At 41.3% G+C, this 17,268-nt stretch overlaps 1 protein-coding gene across 3 annotated transcripts in view; it reads right to left on the bottom strand.

Annotated features, from left to right (window-relative positions):
- The window catches only part of NPAS3 (neuronal PAS domain protein 3), an 853,232-nt gene extending 849,539 nt beyond the window's left edge, over window positions 1-3,693 (bottom strand). For all 3 annotated transcript variants that reach the window (XM_037737870.1, XM_017526774.2, XM_017526776.2), the window contains exon 1: window positions 3,521-3,693. In XM_037737870.1, coding sequence (XP_037593798.1) covers window positions 3,521-3,678 — 158 coding nt within the window. In that variant the 5' untranslated portion in view covers window positions 3,679-3,693. The remainder of the gene's footprint in view (window positions 1-3,520) is intronic.
- Window positions 3,694-17,268: the final 13,575 nt, after the last annotated feature.

The raw sequence follows: 17,268 nt of genomic DNA, 5'->3' as shown, positions 1-17,268 counted from the left end.
CTCTCTCTCTCTCTCTCCCCTCTCTCTCTCTCTCTCTCTCTCTCTCTCTCTCTCTCTCTCCCCTCTCTCTCGTTGGGGAACTGAGAGGCTCGGCTGCCGGCGCAACAACGCCACTCAGTTGCAGTTTCAAACACTTCCCTTCTCTGGAGTATTGCAGCCAGGAGAAAAGAGAGAAACAAAAAAAGGAACTGGGAGGCCTCGGGAGCGAGCTGGGGCAGGACGCAGTCCCGGGAGCTCCTTGCCGGCAGGGGGAATCAATGCGGGTGGGGGGCGCGCTGGCCCGAGCGAGCGGGCCCCAGAGTCCCATGGGCGGCGCAGCAGCAGCAACACAAGCGCCTTGTGGCTCCGGCGCTCTCAGCAGCGTTTCCAAAGACGGAGCATCTGCTTCAGCCACGGACGTACAGGAGTGCAGACCCCAGGGTTCACAGGTGAACCCCCACGTGTTTAAACCCGCATACGGAAGCCCTCCCGACTCCGGTCCCGGGACCTTGGACTGGACCGCCGCCCTCTGGGAACTAGCCCAGCTGCACCCGCATTTGACAGTTCACCAAGGCCTAGAGAAAGGCTTGGCAATTCAGTGCAGGGCCCGCGCTAGAATCCTGTTACCTGGGTAGACCCTGGTCAGAGCGTTTTCTCCACTAAACCAATCAGAAGCGTGTGGACGGCTTTTTACGTAGAGACTTGGGTCTGCCATGTGTCAACCAGGCAAGTAGAAAGGACTCCCAAAGCATTTCCACTTTGAATGAATGAAAGATCCTGATGGAAAACATCAGTCCTGGGTGAGGTTTTGCATTTGACTTTAAACTTAAGAAAAAAAGACCCGAAAAGGGGTCTTCCATTCGGTCTCTACGACTTTAGTAAAGTGGGGCTGGGAATTGGAAACTTGCAACGAACACGTAAATGTTTTTTGTGGTAGAGGTGTTTAATCTGCGTGATGGTGTTTAAGTTCTCTTTGAAGTACACTCTACAGGTAGGAGAAAATGAGAATGAGAAATGAACTAGGGTGGAGAGTGTTATGTACAAGACATACATGAGCTGGCAGAGAAGGGAAAAAGTTGCCAGTTCAAAGTTTTGGCTCCAGGACACCCAGTCCAGGGCGTTTCTGTCCGAAAATGGCAAATGAGAGAAGCTTGTATTCTCCCAACAGGCCACTCTTTGCTTGAAAAACCCCCACTGCTGTCACTCCCTCGGCAGACTCCTCAAAAGTACTTAAAAATAATTTTTTGGTAAAATGATATGTCACCATTCACTTAACAAATCCAGATGGAAACAAATCCAAGCAGAAACTAAGTCTGCCCCTCAGAACCCCAAAATCCTGTTGAGGGGCCAGAAGACAGGGGGCTCCTGACTCAGACCCTATCTCCAACACCTGCCATGACCTTCTTGCCCTACACGGCTCACTCTCTGCACCTCCTGCCCCCCAAATTTAACTAAAAGACAGTAACAGGTATCATTACGACTAATTAACGAAATCAAAGAAGGCTACATTTTTCACAGCTATCCTCTTCTGTCAATATAACATAAAAATCGAAGGAGGGAAGAATACACCCCAAAGGCTGAAGTTTAGAGATGCTAAAAATAAATAGCCTTAGTCTTTAGAACTGCAGTAGGATTCAGAGGCTTAATAAGGGGCCCAAATGCAAAGTTGAAAGTGGAAAGCACCAGTGCAACTCTCAGTGTTGAGGTGGCAGACTATAGGGGACTGCCCCTGGTGCTCCTGCCTTGAGGGAAAATTGTCTCTGAGGCAGTCTTTATGGTAAAGGACAACACCAACCTCAGAGCAAACCTGATGGCAGAAAATTCCTAATTCCCCACCCATTTATGCCCGATTTATGTGGTATAGGTTAGCTCAGGTCCCTGAAATCGTTCAAAGGTCAGCTGACATTTCTGACCCTTGACTCCCTACTTCACCGGCCCTACTATTGTGACCATTGCCTGCACTTCCTAGTTAAAGTGACCGCCAGATTCTATTGTCATTTAAATGCTGTGTAAGTGCCAAAAAAAAAAAAAAGAAAAAAAAAATACCTGAACCATGAAAAGGAAAAATCTAATTATTTTCTAATCTTTTATGTTTGAAAGATTCCCAGATCTTTTGTATTAAAGATTCCTGTTATCACTGAAGTAAAAGACTAAAATAATATAAATCAAAAATCTCTTTGACAAGGAATAGCCTCTTTTGAGTTATTTTCCAAACTCTTAAAAAAAAAAAAAAAACACTTCAGACAGTACACAGAGCATATAATGAAGTCTTCTACAGAATATTTGCAATACTGGGCATCAACTTGAAAAACACTCAATGTGTTATGCAAAATCTGCTCTGGTCACTGGGCCATTGGTTGGAAGGCACAAAATATGGCAGTGATAGATTATTTTAACCTTTTCAGTTTAAATATTGTTGGTTCAAATCAAAGGTTCTCAAATCAATGAAGTTTGAAATACAAGGTAAAAATAGGAACTGTTATTTGAATTATGCATTGTGTATATTTTAAGTTAAATATCCACTGGCAGATCTCTCAGATGTTTAATCTTGTGCAATCTGGGAAACACAAATATTTAATTTCACACTTTCATGTGTTCTTTTTTCTTCCATCTTTTATAAAACCAAGCCCCACAAATGGGGAGTTTACCTTTCATAGTACATTGTTAGTTTTTCTCAGCGCATTTTCGTGGATTTACATTTTCAATAAAATCTTGGAACATCAAAAGTTGTCCTTCAAGAAAAACTTCAGGGTTCTAAAGCTATTGGTGGTGGTAAATTGCTTTCCCTTTCTTTCCTAATTGAATCAAATTACTATTTTAATGTCACATCCATAATTTTTAATAAAAATCTATAAATACTTTTAGGAGAAATACAAACAATACTTTAAAACTTGCTTCTCACCACCTAGCCTGACTTTGTAAAAATTGCTTCCTAACTAGTATCCCTGAATCTTAACCATTTGCATTATAATGCGTTTAAGATGAATACTTAACAGCGCCGAAGAGACTCGGATTTCCTGCTGTATTTCCCTTTAGTAACAGGTGATATGATAACACTATTATGTAGAATTGCAAGTCTTCAGCTACACGTGAAAATCGTTCCTATTCTGTTTGGAAACAAATGATCAATCAGCCTCTAGTGATCAATTGACCCCCTGGCTGTCCGTCTGCGTGGGTCCGCATCCGGCTGAGGCATTGAGAAAATTCCACTGGAAAGGGAAGAGGATCCTAAACTTTGCAAAAGCACCTTGTGCGTCGTCTCAGACTTCGCTGCAACTCCTCTGCTACTTGGGGCTGAGGCTCTGGATTTGGGAGCCAGGCAAAGGGCAAAGCATGATTTCACTTCGCCAGTGCACTAGAGTGCTTTTCAATCCACCAAAGTGAAGTGTGTTTTTCTTCCTTATCTGTAGAACGAGGGGCAGGCAAAGTGAACCCTGGCAATGTGCATGTGTGTTGTAAGACACAAAACAGGAGGCAAAGTGAGTCCCACCCCAGCACCCCGGGGCGGGGGCACTATCCCAGCCCAGGCGGGACTACTCACCGCTGCTGGTAGGAGGTGATGCCCTGGACGTTCTGCGGGGTGCCGTTGGCCGCTGCGCCGGCCCTCCCCATGCCCGCGCCGGCCGGCACCCCCGCGGCCGCCCCGCCGGCCGCCGCGGCCGTCACCTGCACGCTGAAATCCGGAAAGATTCGGATCATCGCCGCGGCTTCGGCCCCCGGGCGCGGCGGCTCTGGGCTCGGGCTGTCGGGGGCTCGGGCTCGGGCTCGGGCGGCGGCAGCAGCAGCAGCGCGAGCAGCGGCGGCGGCAGCAGCGGAGCCAGGCAGCAGCCTGCAATCCCATTAGTGAGCCGCGGCCACTGTGCGCGGCGGAGAGGCGCTTTGATGTGCGCGCAGCGGGCTGGTGGGGGGGGAGCCGGGAGCGCGAGGAGGAGGTGCGGGGGGCGTGCGAGGGACTTGCAAACAGCAAAACGTGTCAGGGTGGGGCCTTTTTTCCCTTTTGGGGGGCGGCGGTGCTCCCCCCTCTTTCCAGGATGTTGCTCTCACTGGCTGCTCCGGCTGCGCCGCGCGAGCCCAGCTGAGGGAAGAAGGGGAGGGGGTGGCGGAGGAAGGATGCACCGGGAGGCTTGGCGAGGACTTGGCCGGTGCAAGGGAATGACTGGCAGCAGAGGGTGCGTTTCTTTCCCGCCCCCCTCTACGCGCACACACACACACACACACACGCCGCGCACTTCCGACCCAAAGTGCAAGACTCAGGCGCGCTCTCTCTCCCCTCCTTTCTCTGGAGAAATAACCACCATCCAGGCAATCTCGCGCCTCCCGCGGCTTCCAGCAACCTGGAAGCCAGCCCGCGTGTGCAGGAATGGGGGCGTAGAGCCTCCCTTCCTGGCCGGAACCCGTCTCTGCCCGTCTTATGCACATCGGGCAGCGCGAGGGCTGCCAAGCGCAAGTTGGGCTCCTCGAGAACTTGATACTTATCGAGGAGGGATGGTGTGCAAAGGCGGGGAGAAAAAAAAAGCTGCTTTTGTGCAATGGAGAGTTTGTTCCCTTTATAAGAATGGGCTCTTCCCGCTGCTGGTGGGTGGGCGGGCTGGTCCTGGACAAACTTGTGAGGTGAGGACTGTAGGTCCGGCTAGAGGGATCCGGTTGTGCCCCGATGACCCACCTCCATACGCCCCTTTCGACCGATGAAACGAATAAATTAGCAGCCTCAACTGAAACAAACTCTGCAAATTCCAACCACCAGGGAAACAAAAAGAGAAAACACGTGCATTTATTTCCTCGCGTCTCTCAGTTACTTCTCCACAATGTTACATCAGTGTTTCTTTAAGGGGTATGGAGGGATGCCTGTGGTTTGGGCGAGCCTTTTTAAGTGACGACTTGCATTCCTTTTCGCTCGGCTGGTGGGTGGGGGCGGTAAGAGTTGATCGTTTCCCCCACCCCCTGCCCAGGACCCCCGTTGTCCCACTTCCTTCTCTTCCTTCCGGCTCGCGAGCCTGGAGTGGAGTTGCGGGCAGTGGGCGCAGCCCCCTTCGGGATGCAGGGCTCCGGCTCCCCTCATCTTGTGCGCGCCACCCTTGCCCCCTTTGCTGGTGCGGCTGGTACTTGCCCCTTCTCGTCTTTTTCTCCTACCCACTCCCTGCGCGCCAAGGCCCGGGCCCCGCAGCCGCAGCCCGGGGACCAGTGGCCGCCTTGCTTTCTGCAGGAACCCAAGTTGAGATCTGCGAAGCGTGGTGACCGCGGTCGCGCCGCCCCAGCCCTCGGCCAATAGCGCCTCGCCTGGCGAGGCACCTGCTTAACCCTTTGCGCCTAGGGCACAGCAGGCCCGCCGGGACCTAGAGGGGCAGAGCGGATTGGCCAGAAGTTGCCAAGGCCGAGAGTGGCAGAGGCCGCCTAGCCCAGCGTCCCCCCTACAGGGTCTAGGGGCCAGACGCCTGTCCTTGCTGCAGACCCGAGCGTCCCCTCCCACCCTGATGGCTCTCGGGAAACAGCCAAGCAGCACAAAGGCGAGCCTTTACCCTGGCGGCGTCCCGCGCCTGCCGGGACAACCTCTGAACTCCCCTAACCCAAGTCAGTTTCCGGAGGCGCCTCCTGCGCCCGGCAGCCGCTGGGAAACAAGAGGGAGGGAGCCCCAGCTCTCGCTGGCCGGGCCCACGGCGCAGCTGCGTTTCCATTTTCCTTTCAAAGAAAATGCTTTGGACGGCAGATAATACCAGGAGATATGAAACTGCTTCGTCCCCCACGTGTTGCACGTAAAAAGAATCGTAATGAGCATCTGTGCCTTGTGCGAGGGATCCCACGAGTTTGCTGAAGACCTAACCGAGGTCCTGACTCCCTCCTTCCCGGGAAGAGGTCATTTTCTAGCTTAACAGCATTTCGGGGATGCTTATTGTGCAGAGGCCAAACGCAAGGTCTTTGAGGCCGGAATTGTGGACATGGGGGCAGAGGCCCGGCTGGTGGAAAACATTTGATCACGGAAGTGGGTCCTCATCCCACGCGGAGCACACAGCGCTGGGCGTCGCAGGTTGACTTGGATCTCAGCTCGCTCTCCTCCCTGTTTCTCTTGCTCTGAAAGATCACAAATACCCGCCCCGCCCCGCCCCCCAACCCCGCCCCTGGCTCTGTGCAGGCTTTCTCAGGACGAGAAATGGGAGTTTATGCCAATTCGAGAGAGGTCCGGAATGTTTTAGGAGTTGGGAAAAGTTTCTTTCTCTGACTGCATTGGTCAAGGCCGGCGGTATTGTAGGCCAAAGGAAGTCTAGTATGTAAATAACTCATGAAAGAGGCTGAAAATGAACCCCAATCCAGGCAATACCTTTCTATAAAATAGCTTTTGTTTGAATTATTGGCCCATTGTGGGGTAGTGATGGGCCTGCCACAGATGTCTAGGCCAACAAGTTGATGGAGGCTTCCAGCAAGTGGCTCCTGGACCCATGTGTAGTCCAGGAATGTAATGCAACATTCCTCCTTGATCCTGTGCATCCAGAGGCAGCCTCAATGTGCCAAGTGAGTCAAAGGAGGGAAAAGCCCTCTGTGGCCAAAAGAGCAGAACTTTTAGAAGATTAGTTTTCCTTTTAAAGGCTTTCTGCACAGTCAACAATGAGTTATATTTACAAAGAATATTACAGCTCTTCGTTTCAATACCAATTCTATGACTAGAAGAGGCCAGCAATTATTATTTTATTTTATTCACTACTTATTTTACAACATTTTATTCACTACTTATTTTACAAAATTTTTGGCTTGAAAATGTAGCACCCTGTTTCTCATCCCTTTTGGAGGGCAATTTTTTCTTGGAAACCCAAAGGGCAAAACTGCCCCAATGGAAAGAAAATGTGAGATTTGTTGTTAGACATTTAAAACTACATAAGCTGAGGCCTCTTCAATTATATGTTGTTATTAAAATAGTTTAATGAGCACATTCAACTTCAAAGTTCCAAGCTTTCAATTACCCATTTTTACGAGAATTAATATGGCTCCTGCCCTCGAGAAACTTTCTTTTCTAAAACAGGAATACACAAAATACTCAAAGAAGATTTGCACAGGTTACCTTACAATGCACATGTTAAGTCTGGTTCAGTATTTTATCCTTACATGTATAGTTTCAGAAAGTCGGTTTGCATGCATGAGAGACAAATTCCTTATTGGATCTGCTTATCTCCATGTTCATTAAGGACCTTAAGCAAAATATAAGTTTATTCTCTCATTAGTAATTCAGATTTCATTACTCTGCTCCTTCAGTTAAAATCTTTACATGCTGGCAGCTGTTTTGAAATATTTTGAAAGTTGCTTTGGCATTCACCCAACCAAAAGGACTCCAGTTAGCACTAAACTGTATACTCTCTCATTTTATACCCCTGCCACATCTACATTTTAGTGTATGTAGAGACTTGGGAAAAGATTATATGATATTTTAACTCCAAATACATGCATATGATATATAGATACACAGCGATCACAATTATATATTTAAATCTTTATCCTTGTTGTCAGTGTACAACTCTGCCTTTTGCTCATACAATACAAACAGCTATTTTCTGAAAATTCATTTCCATTTACTTAAATTGTTTGACTTTGAATTTTCACTATTTACTATCAGAAGGTACCAGTGACAGGTAGGAGAGAGAAGGCCACGAAGCCTGAATGTATCGAATTTTTGCTTTAATTTGGTCACACATTTAGGCAGAAAAAAGTATATACAGAAATCAGGATAAACTAAAGCAAAACAACATAAGTAGAATAAAAATATAAGTAGAATAAAAATACTATAGGTAATGAATAAAGTAAGAAATGCTTTTCTCTGAAATGTTAGATGTTTGTGCTGAATTATAAAGCAAAAGGGGATTTTATTCTATAAAGAAACTCATATAATTTCCAACAACCTGAGAGCTGAGTGTTTATTATAAGAGAAGCCATGAACTAGTATTACATAATCCCTCCATCATATCTTGGGAATAAGAATTTTATATTCCGAGAGAACTTAATTATTTGATTTAACCAATTTTCCATTTTTGCTCCTCAATCCAAATGGAATTCTAGCTATTACTGCTAAATCTGCCATGCTATTAGTATGTCCTTAGTATATTCAAAAGCAAAACAATAATGTCAGGGGAGAAAAAAAAAACCCATAAACTTAACAATATAATCATTCTTGGTATTCCAGAAGAGAAACTAAGGAATTAAGAGATAATTGCTAATAAATTTTTGTTATATATGCATATCCATATATAATATATGAAGAGTTCTGAGGATTTTTTCATGTTAGTACTACATATATCAAACTGAAATATCTCAAGCGATTATGCTAAACTAATTCTCAGAGGAGCTTATAAATATAGCTAGAAAAAGAAGAGGTAGAGTTAGAAAAGTCTTTTAGCTTTTAAACTCAGTAGCAGGCATTATGAAGGAGACATTGTTTAGAAAAATTAGTGTGACTAGGGAAGGGTTTTAGAAATCCATATGAAGATTTCAGTTAAAGTATTTACACATTGTGGCACACATAATTCCAAAGCATGTGCAAATCAATATAACTATAAATGAACTTAGATTTAAATGCAAAATAACTACTCTTAACATATTTAAAATACAAATTTGTCTTTAAACAACAATCTTTTAAGTTTCATTTGCTTATTTTTCTCATGATAGTGGATTTGATTTGAGGATTAAAATATTTCTAATTTCTTGAAAACTAATTTGAAATTTTCCTGTGAATATAAGATTCCTAAATGTTGCTTCTAGTAGTTTGCTGCATCTATTACTGTCAGCATAATTACAGCTTCCATGGAACTACTAAGACATAACTTGGTACCTGGACCACAGATCCGTAGATCATAGCTAGCGTATGTTTCACTGGAAATTATACACAGTGTACACTGGAACTTGAGTTTCTACTTGACTTGGTTGTTCCAGGTAGGCATACTCATGTAGCCACTGGACTCTGTTCTTCACTAAATTTTCTTATTGATTATAAAATTATTCATTCAGTGCCCGATTGACTGAAGGAATAGCTAATTGCTTTGGACTGAATTAAAAAAAAAAAAAAAAAAAAAAACCACTAACACTAGGGTTCTAGGATGAATTTTTCATTTTTCAATAAGATAGAATATTGCATAAACCTAATAATACATCAAATCAAACAAATGGTTTTATTAAGCTGTATGCTGAGTCAACCTTTCTGTTCTTATTAAACTGTTATGTTCCTTCACCCTAGAGAGATGATTCTCAGACTTTAGGGTGCATCAGAATTACAAGAAGGGTTTTTGAAAACACAAACTTCTGGGCTTTTCCTCTACAAAATCTTATTCTGCAAATCTGGAGTGAGACCAATAATTTGCATTTCTAACAAGTTCCTAGGTGATGCTGATGCAGTTGGTCCATGCATCATATTTGAGAACCACTGACCTAGAGTGTTTATGACAGAAGATCCCAACTTTGCTACACACACTGACTGAGCAGTCAACGGCATATTATTTAAATCCTCTTTGTGTCTGCAACTTGGTATTAATTCAATCCAGCAAAAATAGATTTGTCCTGTGTGGTGGGAATCCAGACACAGTTTCCTCCTTTAGTGAGCCAAGAGTTTATTAGAAGAGGTAGATATGTAAATAAATAAATTACAAAAAAATATCATAAGGGCAACAATAGATTTATGTAAAATATACAAAACCCGCATGGGGTTGGGAGCTAAGCCAGATGAGAAAAGTAATCAAACATGGTCAAGAGCACAGTGTGTGAATTATGTTCTCCAGGTTGAAGGTGGTTCTATCATTTACAAGCTAAGTGACTTCAAGCAATTTGCTTTATTTCTCCAAGTCTCAGTTCCTTTATTTTTAAAACTAATAATATAGGCTAGCTATGGTGGCTCACGCCTGTAACCCCAGTACTTTGGGAGGCTGAGGCAGGTGGATCACCTGAGGTCAGGAGTTTGAGACCAGCCTGGCCAACATGGTGAGACCCCATCTCTACTAAAAATACAAAAATTAGCTGGCACGGGGTCATGTGCCTGTAATCCCAGCTACTCCGGAGGCTGAGGCAAGAGAATTGCTTGAACCAGGGATGTGGAGGTTACAGTGAGCCAAGATCATGCCATTGCACTCCAGCCTAGGTGACAGAGTGAGACTCCATCTCAAAAAACAAAAAACAAACAAAAAAAAAAACTAATAATATAGATCTTAAAGGATTGTTGTAGGCATTAATTGATATGAAGTAAGTAAAGTACTTAGTTCAGTGCTGAATTCATATTAACTACTCAATGTAAGGCAATCATTCCCAGGAGAACAACATCTAACTTCTCTTCCATATTTTTTTTCATGGTGATAGAAAAGGTCTTGGTGATTACTCAGACAACTTATGAAATATTTACATGTTCTTTTTATGAAGGTTGACAAGTCTAAATAGTTATTTATTCTAAACTCACAATATAATATACCTGGAATTATGCGTGACTTTTTCACCAAAATCAGGAAAGATGCCGCATAAAAGTATTTTAAGTGTTCCCTGAAGTCAGGAGCGCTTTTCTGGAGGCTTGTAGTTTTGCTTTATACAAAGGGCAGTAATCTTCTGGCATCAATCATATACAAGAAATATAGAGGCATAAAATAAAATAGCTTCACAAAGTATAAATACAATTTGGATAATAGATTCTATATTGGTTATTATTGGAAATAAGAATATTTGGGTTTTATTCCAAATCTTTTTTTGAATCAATTAGGGTAAGGATAACTGAAATCTTTCACTAAAGTATCCCATAGTGCAATGATTCACATTTTTGTCTCAAGCCCCCTTTAATATTTTTGAGCCACTAAAAGAGATTTGGATTATATACATCACATCTATAAATATTTACTGTATTCAAAGTTAAAACCTATCTATATAAACTTATTATTTTATTTAAAAATAACAATGATAGGCCGGTCGCTGTGGCTCACGCCTGTAATGCCTGTACTTTGGGAGGCAACACAGGTGGATCACAAGGTCAGGAGTTTGAGACCAGTCTGGCCAACATGGTGAAACCCCATCTCCACTAAAAATACAAAAATTAGCGGGGCATGGTGGCACATACCTGCAGTCACAGCTACTCAGGAAGCTGAAACAGGAGAACTGCTTGAACCTGGGAGGCAGAGTTTCCATAAGCTGAGATTGCACCACTGCACTCCAGCCTGGTGACAGAGTGAGACTCTTTCTCAATAAAATAAAATAAAATAAAAAATAAAAATAACAGTGATAAACTCATCACATAGCATAACACTTTTTATAAAAAATATTTTATCCCAAACAAAAAAAATAGAACTGTGATACTGTTTTATATTATTGATGCTCTTTAATATCTGACTTAGAAGAAGACAGATATCTCTTCTGTATTCAGTCTCTTATAACGCTATGTTGTTTTGATTGTGCATGAAGAAAATCCAGCTTCACACAGATATGGAGTTAGAAAACAGATAAGTTCAACTACAACAGTCTTTTCAGATAATTATGGATATTCTTTGCTATTACACCAAAACTCAACAAGTAGTATTTTCTTAAAAGTTAGTTGTAACGTGGAATCTGAAATTGTAGTAATAAGATATTGATAACTGTGGCCATTAAATATCCATGGATTTTCTGTCTATGCATTTTTTTTTTGAGACAGGGTCTCACTCTGCCACGCAGGCTGGAGTACAGTGGCAAAATTATAGCTCACTGTAGCCTGGAACTCCTGGTCTCAAGCGATGCTCTTACCATAGCCTCCCAATTAGCTAGGACTATAGGCATACACCACCATGGCTGGCTAAATTTTTGTCTATAGGGAAAAGGGAAAATAATGTCTTAGTTTTATTATAAAATAGTGTTGCCTTCACAGGCGCCCCAAAAGGGTCCTCAGCCCACACTTCAAGAACTGATGCCTTAATACAATGTAATTCTCAAGTTGTTATTATTACTAATAAATTAAAAGATTTAAATTCTCTTTGTGCTATATTTTTTTAGAGTGAACATGACTTTACAATTCTATATTGATTTACTATCAAATTATAAATGAGTTATTACCAATGTTGTACTTAGAACTTCTATTTCTTCTTCTAGTTTTTATTTTCATGGGTGCAGAGTGGGTGTATCTATTTATGGGGTACACATGGTATTTTGCTACAGGCATGTGATGCATCATAGTCACTTCAGGGTAAATGGGATATCCATCACCTCAAGCATTTATTCTTTCTTTGCATTATGAACAATTCAGTTATACTCTTTTAGTTATTTTTAAATGTACAATAAATTATTGTTGACTATAATCACCCTGTTGTACTTGCAAAAACTGGGTCTTATTCATTCTAACTATATTTTTGTACCCACTAACCATCCCCACTACCCTTACCCCACTATCCTCTCCACACTCTGGTAACCACCATTCTCTCTCTAATTCCATGAGTTAAATTGTTTTAATTTTTTCAGTTCGCACAAATAAATTAGAATATGCCAACTCTGTCCTTCTGTGCCTGGCTTATTTCACTTATCATAATCACCTTCAGTTCCTTCCATGTTATTGCAAATGACAGGATCTCATTCCTTTTTATAGATGAATAGTACTCCATTGTGTATATGTACCACATTTTCATTATTAGGATTTCTTTGAAACAGGTAATAATACCATTATTATCATCCAGGAAGTGACTACCGGTTTGATCAAAGGAACTCAATTACTTAATGTTGAAGATCTCAGGTGAAGGATTTCATTTTTTCTCTATTTTCTCAGAAAGGTATGAGAATGCATAAGTGAGAATGATATTCCAGAAGGCTGGAAAAATGAAACATATAAGGAGCTATATTAAGTTTCAGATCAGAAAGAAGTTTCCCATCATTCAGAATGTGAAGAGTGCCACCTCCGAAAGAGCAGAGCCTCCCTTACTGGGCACATATTTTAGCAGGTGAAAGGACTACGTTCTGGGTGTTTAGAAATTTTTGCACTGGGGGTCAATGAGAGTCAATTTCCTCTAAATCTGTAACTTATATAGACATAATCTTTAACCATATTATCTCTATATCATAAACAACACATCACAACACTGTTCAAAGTGTGCGATCTTTCTAACATGTTTTCCACAGACAACCACAAATAATTCCTTTATGTTTATCATTATTCAAAGGCAGGATGATTTCAAGTTCTTGTTCAAAATGCAAAAACTGAATTGTTGTGCAAAGCATCTTTACTTACTGAAAAGAGTAAGGAAAAAGATCTGTAACTTAAGTATTTCCAATAATTAATTTTATTTAAGTACCCTGGACAGCTGCTCAGGGTACACACCAAATAGGGTAAGGGAACCTTTTAAAGTGAGGTCACTATCTATTATCAGTGACTCATATTCAAATCAAGACTATATTTCAAACAGGTGATAAACCACTGAAGAATTAATCAGCTAACATAGAAATGAATATAATCTTGCCCCAAAATTATACCCCATCAGATATATACTTAATGGAAAGTTCTAGAAGAATATGCTTCTTGGTTTATTTATAGAGACAACTTTTCAGTGTCTATGTCTGGAGGGATCAAGAAAGGAAGTGTATAGAAATTTTATCTGTGTACCTTTGCACAAAGCTAATACACTAACAAAACTTTTAATTCTGTTTATTTTGACTGATAAATGATCCCTCCTAAAAAGTTACTTGTGTGGTTATGGCCAACAAAAACTATAAACTTGAAGAAGATTCACTGAGAATAACAACTTATTATATATAAGGGAAAATATCTAAACCAAAGTTTTGTCAATTTTTTTTTTTGAGATGGTGTCCACAGTGCCGTGGCATGATCTTGGCTCCCTGCAACCTCCACCTCCTGTGTTCAATCAATTGTCCTGCCTCACCCTCCCAAGTAGCTGGTATTGTAGGCACATGCAACCACTCCCAGCTAATTTTTGTATTTTTAGTAGAGACGGGGTTTCATCATGTGAAACCCCAGGCTAATCTCGAACTCCTGACCTCAGGTGATCCACCCACCTCAGCCTCCCAAAGTGCTGGGATTACAGGCGTGGGCCACCATGCCCACAGTGTTATTTTGTTTGATTTTGAAAAGTGATATTAAGTATTTTCACTTGGAGATTTCACTGTTGCTAAAGATCTTGGCTCATTATGATTTCCTTATTTTTAACTTTTTTTGTTAAAAGATATATTAAACAATATAGAAGGAAAATATACTGTATGTAACATTACCTTAGCTTTGTGTAACACAGACCCAAATTAATAGTTGCTTATATAAGACAGAAGTTTGTTTCTCTCTCATGTTAATATTTAAAAGTAGATGGTTCAAGTCAGATATACTCTTATTCAGAAGCCTGGGCTCTTTCTGTCTTCTTGTTACACCATGTCAGGGGTGTTGGGCTAGTCCACAGAGTCCAGGATGATCAGCTACCACATCCATATTGCAGGACAGAAGTACTGGGAGCGAGGGAGAGAAGGGCATCTACACCGCCCTTCAGAACATGTTTTGGTCATGACATGTACTGCTCTCAAATCTCATTGGGCACAATCTAGTCACATGGCCACAAATAGCTGGAAGAAGCTGGGAAATTAAGTCTATATAACAGACGATGTGGCCACATAAAAACCAAGAGTTCCATTATTGTAGAAGGAGAGAGTTCAATTCAAAAATCCACTTAAAATTAAGAGACAAATAGAAATCCACTTAATCTGAAATGAAAATAACAGAAGTAACACTTCATTGATGCTTATGAGGATTAAGCCCAACAGTGTTTATCTGAAATAACCAAATTTGAAAGTATTCACCAGTGAAGGAGATAAAGATGGTTCTGATTTTCAATGAAGCCAAAGGGGAAGGGATATAGGAGTAAAATATGGTGACATTTTTCCTTTTATTAAAAGCAAAAAGATAATACATTTCTAAGAATTCTAATATAAGAAGTTTTGTATTATGAGGTATGATTTTCATTTGATTTATGATTTAGAACTTAAAATCAGAAAACTGTACACATCAATAATACTGTGGTCATCTATTGTTCCTTTGGCCTATATCCATAATATGAGGGAGGGATATCAAGAATCAAGTTTATCCCATCACCGTGTTTATACTTTGTGGGATTTAGAGAAATGGCTTCAACCAAGCCTCAGCCACACCCTTCATTGCAGGAGAGACTGCAGGCACTTAACGAGTTGGGAAAGAGAGAACCCCCGTTGGTGATACCAGAAGTCTTACCATTTTCAGTCCAGTTTTACACAAAGACAGGTCTCAGAGTAACTTGCTTCCTCCGGTTTTCTCCATGAAAGATGCTCTTACCTTCACCCTGAGTTTATTTTAAGCTTTTATCTAAACTACACATTTCTTTTCAACCACATTTTTATATGACATACACTATTCTTAGCAATTGAAAGCTGCAAAGAAAGTAATACAAATCCCTCAGATATTTTTTAAATAGTTGAGAAAACTTCATCTTCTGCAGGGTACATGAAGGGTCAAGAGGGGAAAACTTGTGTTAGAGCTCCTGGATTTTAATATTGGCCCGGATCTTGGGACAAATTGCTTAACTTCAAGATTTCCTTTCGTTGACACATGAATTTATTTTGATAAAATCTCCTTAAGCACCTACTATATGCCAAGTATTCTTTTAAGCAGCAGGGCTACCGCAGGGTATAAAACAAAGCCCCTGTTCATCATAGTTTTCACTAGAGGTAAGAGGAGATAGCAATGAACAAATATGTGTAAAAGTCAGAAAAGATACCTCACGGGGTTATTATATAAGGATGAAACAAGGTAAGCAATATAAAGTGTTTAGCACAGTCTCTAACATGTAAACATACTTCCATGGAAAAGCATGGTAGTATTACATGGATTTGGCTATAGAATCAAATAAAAATTGAATTTTTAATAAAAGTCTAAACTAACGTGCCTAGTCTGTATTGAAAGCATTGTTCTTATTATCCATTTTTTTGGTAAAATTTTTTTTTAAAAATCCCCAATTCCAATTCTTGCAATATATAATGAAACATAATCTAACATTTAATAAAATTTGTAACTTCTCTCTATTTTTCCCACTTTCAGTACAAAATATATTTTAAAAAATATGACCATAAAGAATTAATGGGGCCGGGTGTGGTGGCTCACGCGTATAATCCCAGTTCTTCGGGAAGTCAAGGTAGATGGGTCACCTGAGGTCAGGAATTCGAGACCAGCCTGGCCAACATGCTGAAAACCCGTCTCTACTAAAAATACAAAAATTAGCTGGGCGTAGTTGCATATTCCTGCCATCCCATCTACTTGGGAGGCTGAAGTAGGACAATCACTTGAACCCGGGAGGCGGAGGTTATAGTGAGGTGAGACCACGCCATTGCACTCCAGCCTGGGCAACAAGAATGAAACTCTGCCTCAAAAAAATGAATAAGACAAAGTACAAAAATTAGCTAGCATGGTGCCACGTGCCTATAATTCTAGCTACCAGGGAGGCCAAGGCAGGAGAATGGCTTGAACCCGGGAGGTGGGGGTTGCAGTGAGCCGAGCTCGCGCCACTGCACGCCAGCCTGGACAATAGAATGAGACTCTGTCTCAAAAAAAAAAGAAAAAAAAAAGAGATAGAGACTTAATGGTGTTGAAATGGTTAAAGAGATGAAAAATTAATATTTCTTGATTATCTGCTACTGTCAGACACTGTTAGGCATTCTGTACAGACTCTTTGTTTTAGTGTTCATAACAATCCTCCACAGTGCATCTTAGTAAGCCTTAGTTTTACAGAAAAAATTTCATAAACTACTATTGACTTCAATAAGTATTTGAGACAACTAAAGAGTGTTCAACATAGCTTACACTTTTTAGTTTCCAGTTTTTGTTTTACAAAAAACATATACTTTTTTGCAAAAAGCAAAGGAATGCAATATCACCCACCAGACTGAGACGATAAATGGCAGTTTTATCTGAATGATTTGTCCTAAAATAAATCAGACTTTGTAACTTTCCCTGTTAATTCCATTATGATATAAAACAGTCATAATCCCTTAGTTCAATTAACGAGCTCTTAGAAATGTGAGGTTTTTTGTTTTGTTGTTTTGTTTTTTTCCTACTGGGTAATGACAGCAATGGCATAGATCACTAGTTCTCAAAGAGTGGTCCCGGGACCAGCATTATCATCATCACCTGGGAACTTGTTAGAAATGCAAATTCTTGGCCTTCCCCTATTGAATAAAACATGCTGAGAGTGGGGTCAGAAATCTGTATTTTAAAATGTCCTCTAGGTGATTATGATGTGCTCCAAAGTTTGAGGGTCATTGGCATGGATGCTTACTGATAGCCAATAAGCAGTGTTACAGATCATT

Source organism: Cebus imitator, unplaced genomic scaffold (genome assembly GCF_001604975.1).
Source record: "Cebus imitator isolate Cc_AM_T3 unplaced genomic scaffold, Cebus_imitator-1.0 Scaffold44, whole genome shotgun sequence".
In the NCBI taxonomy this organism is placed as follows: Eukaryota; Metazoa; Chordata; class Mammalia; order Primates; family Cebidae; genus Cebus; species Cebus imitator.
This window is presented reverse-complemented; position numbering and strand designations above follow the sequence as displayed.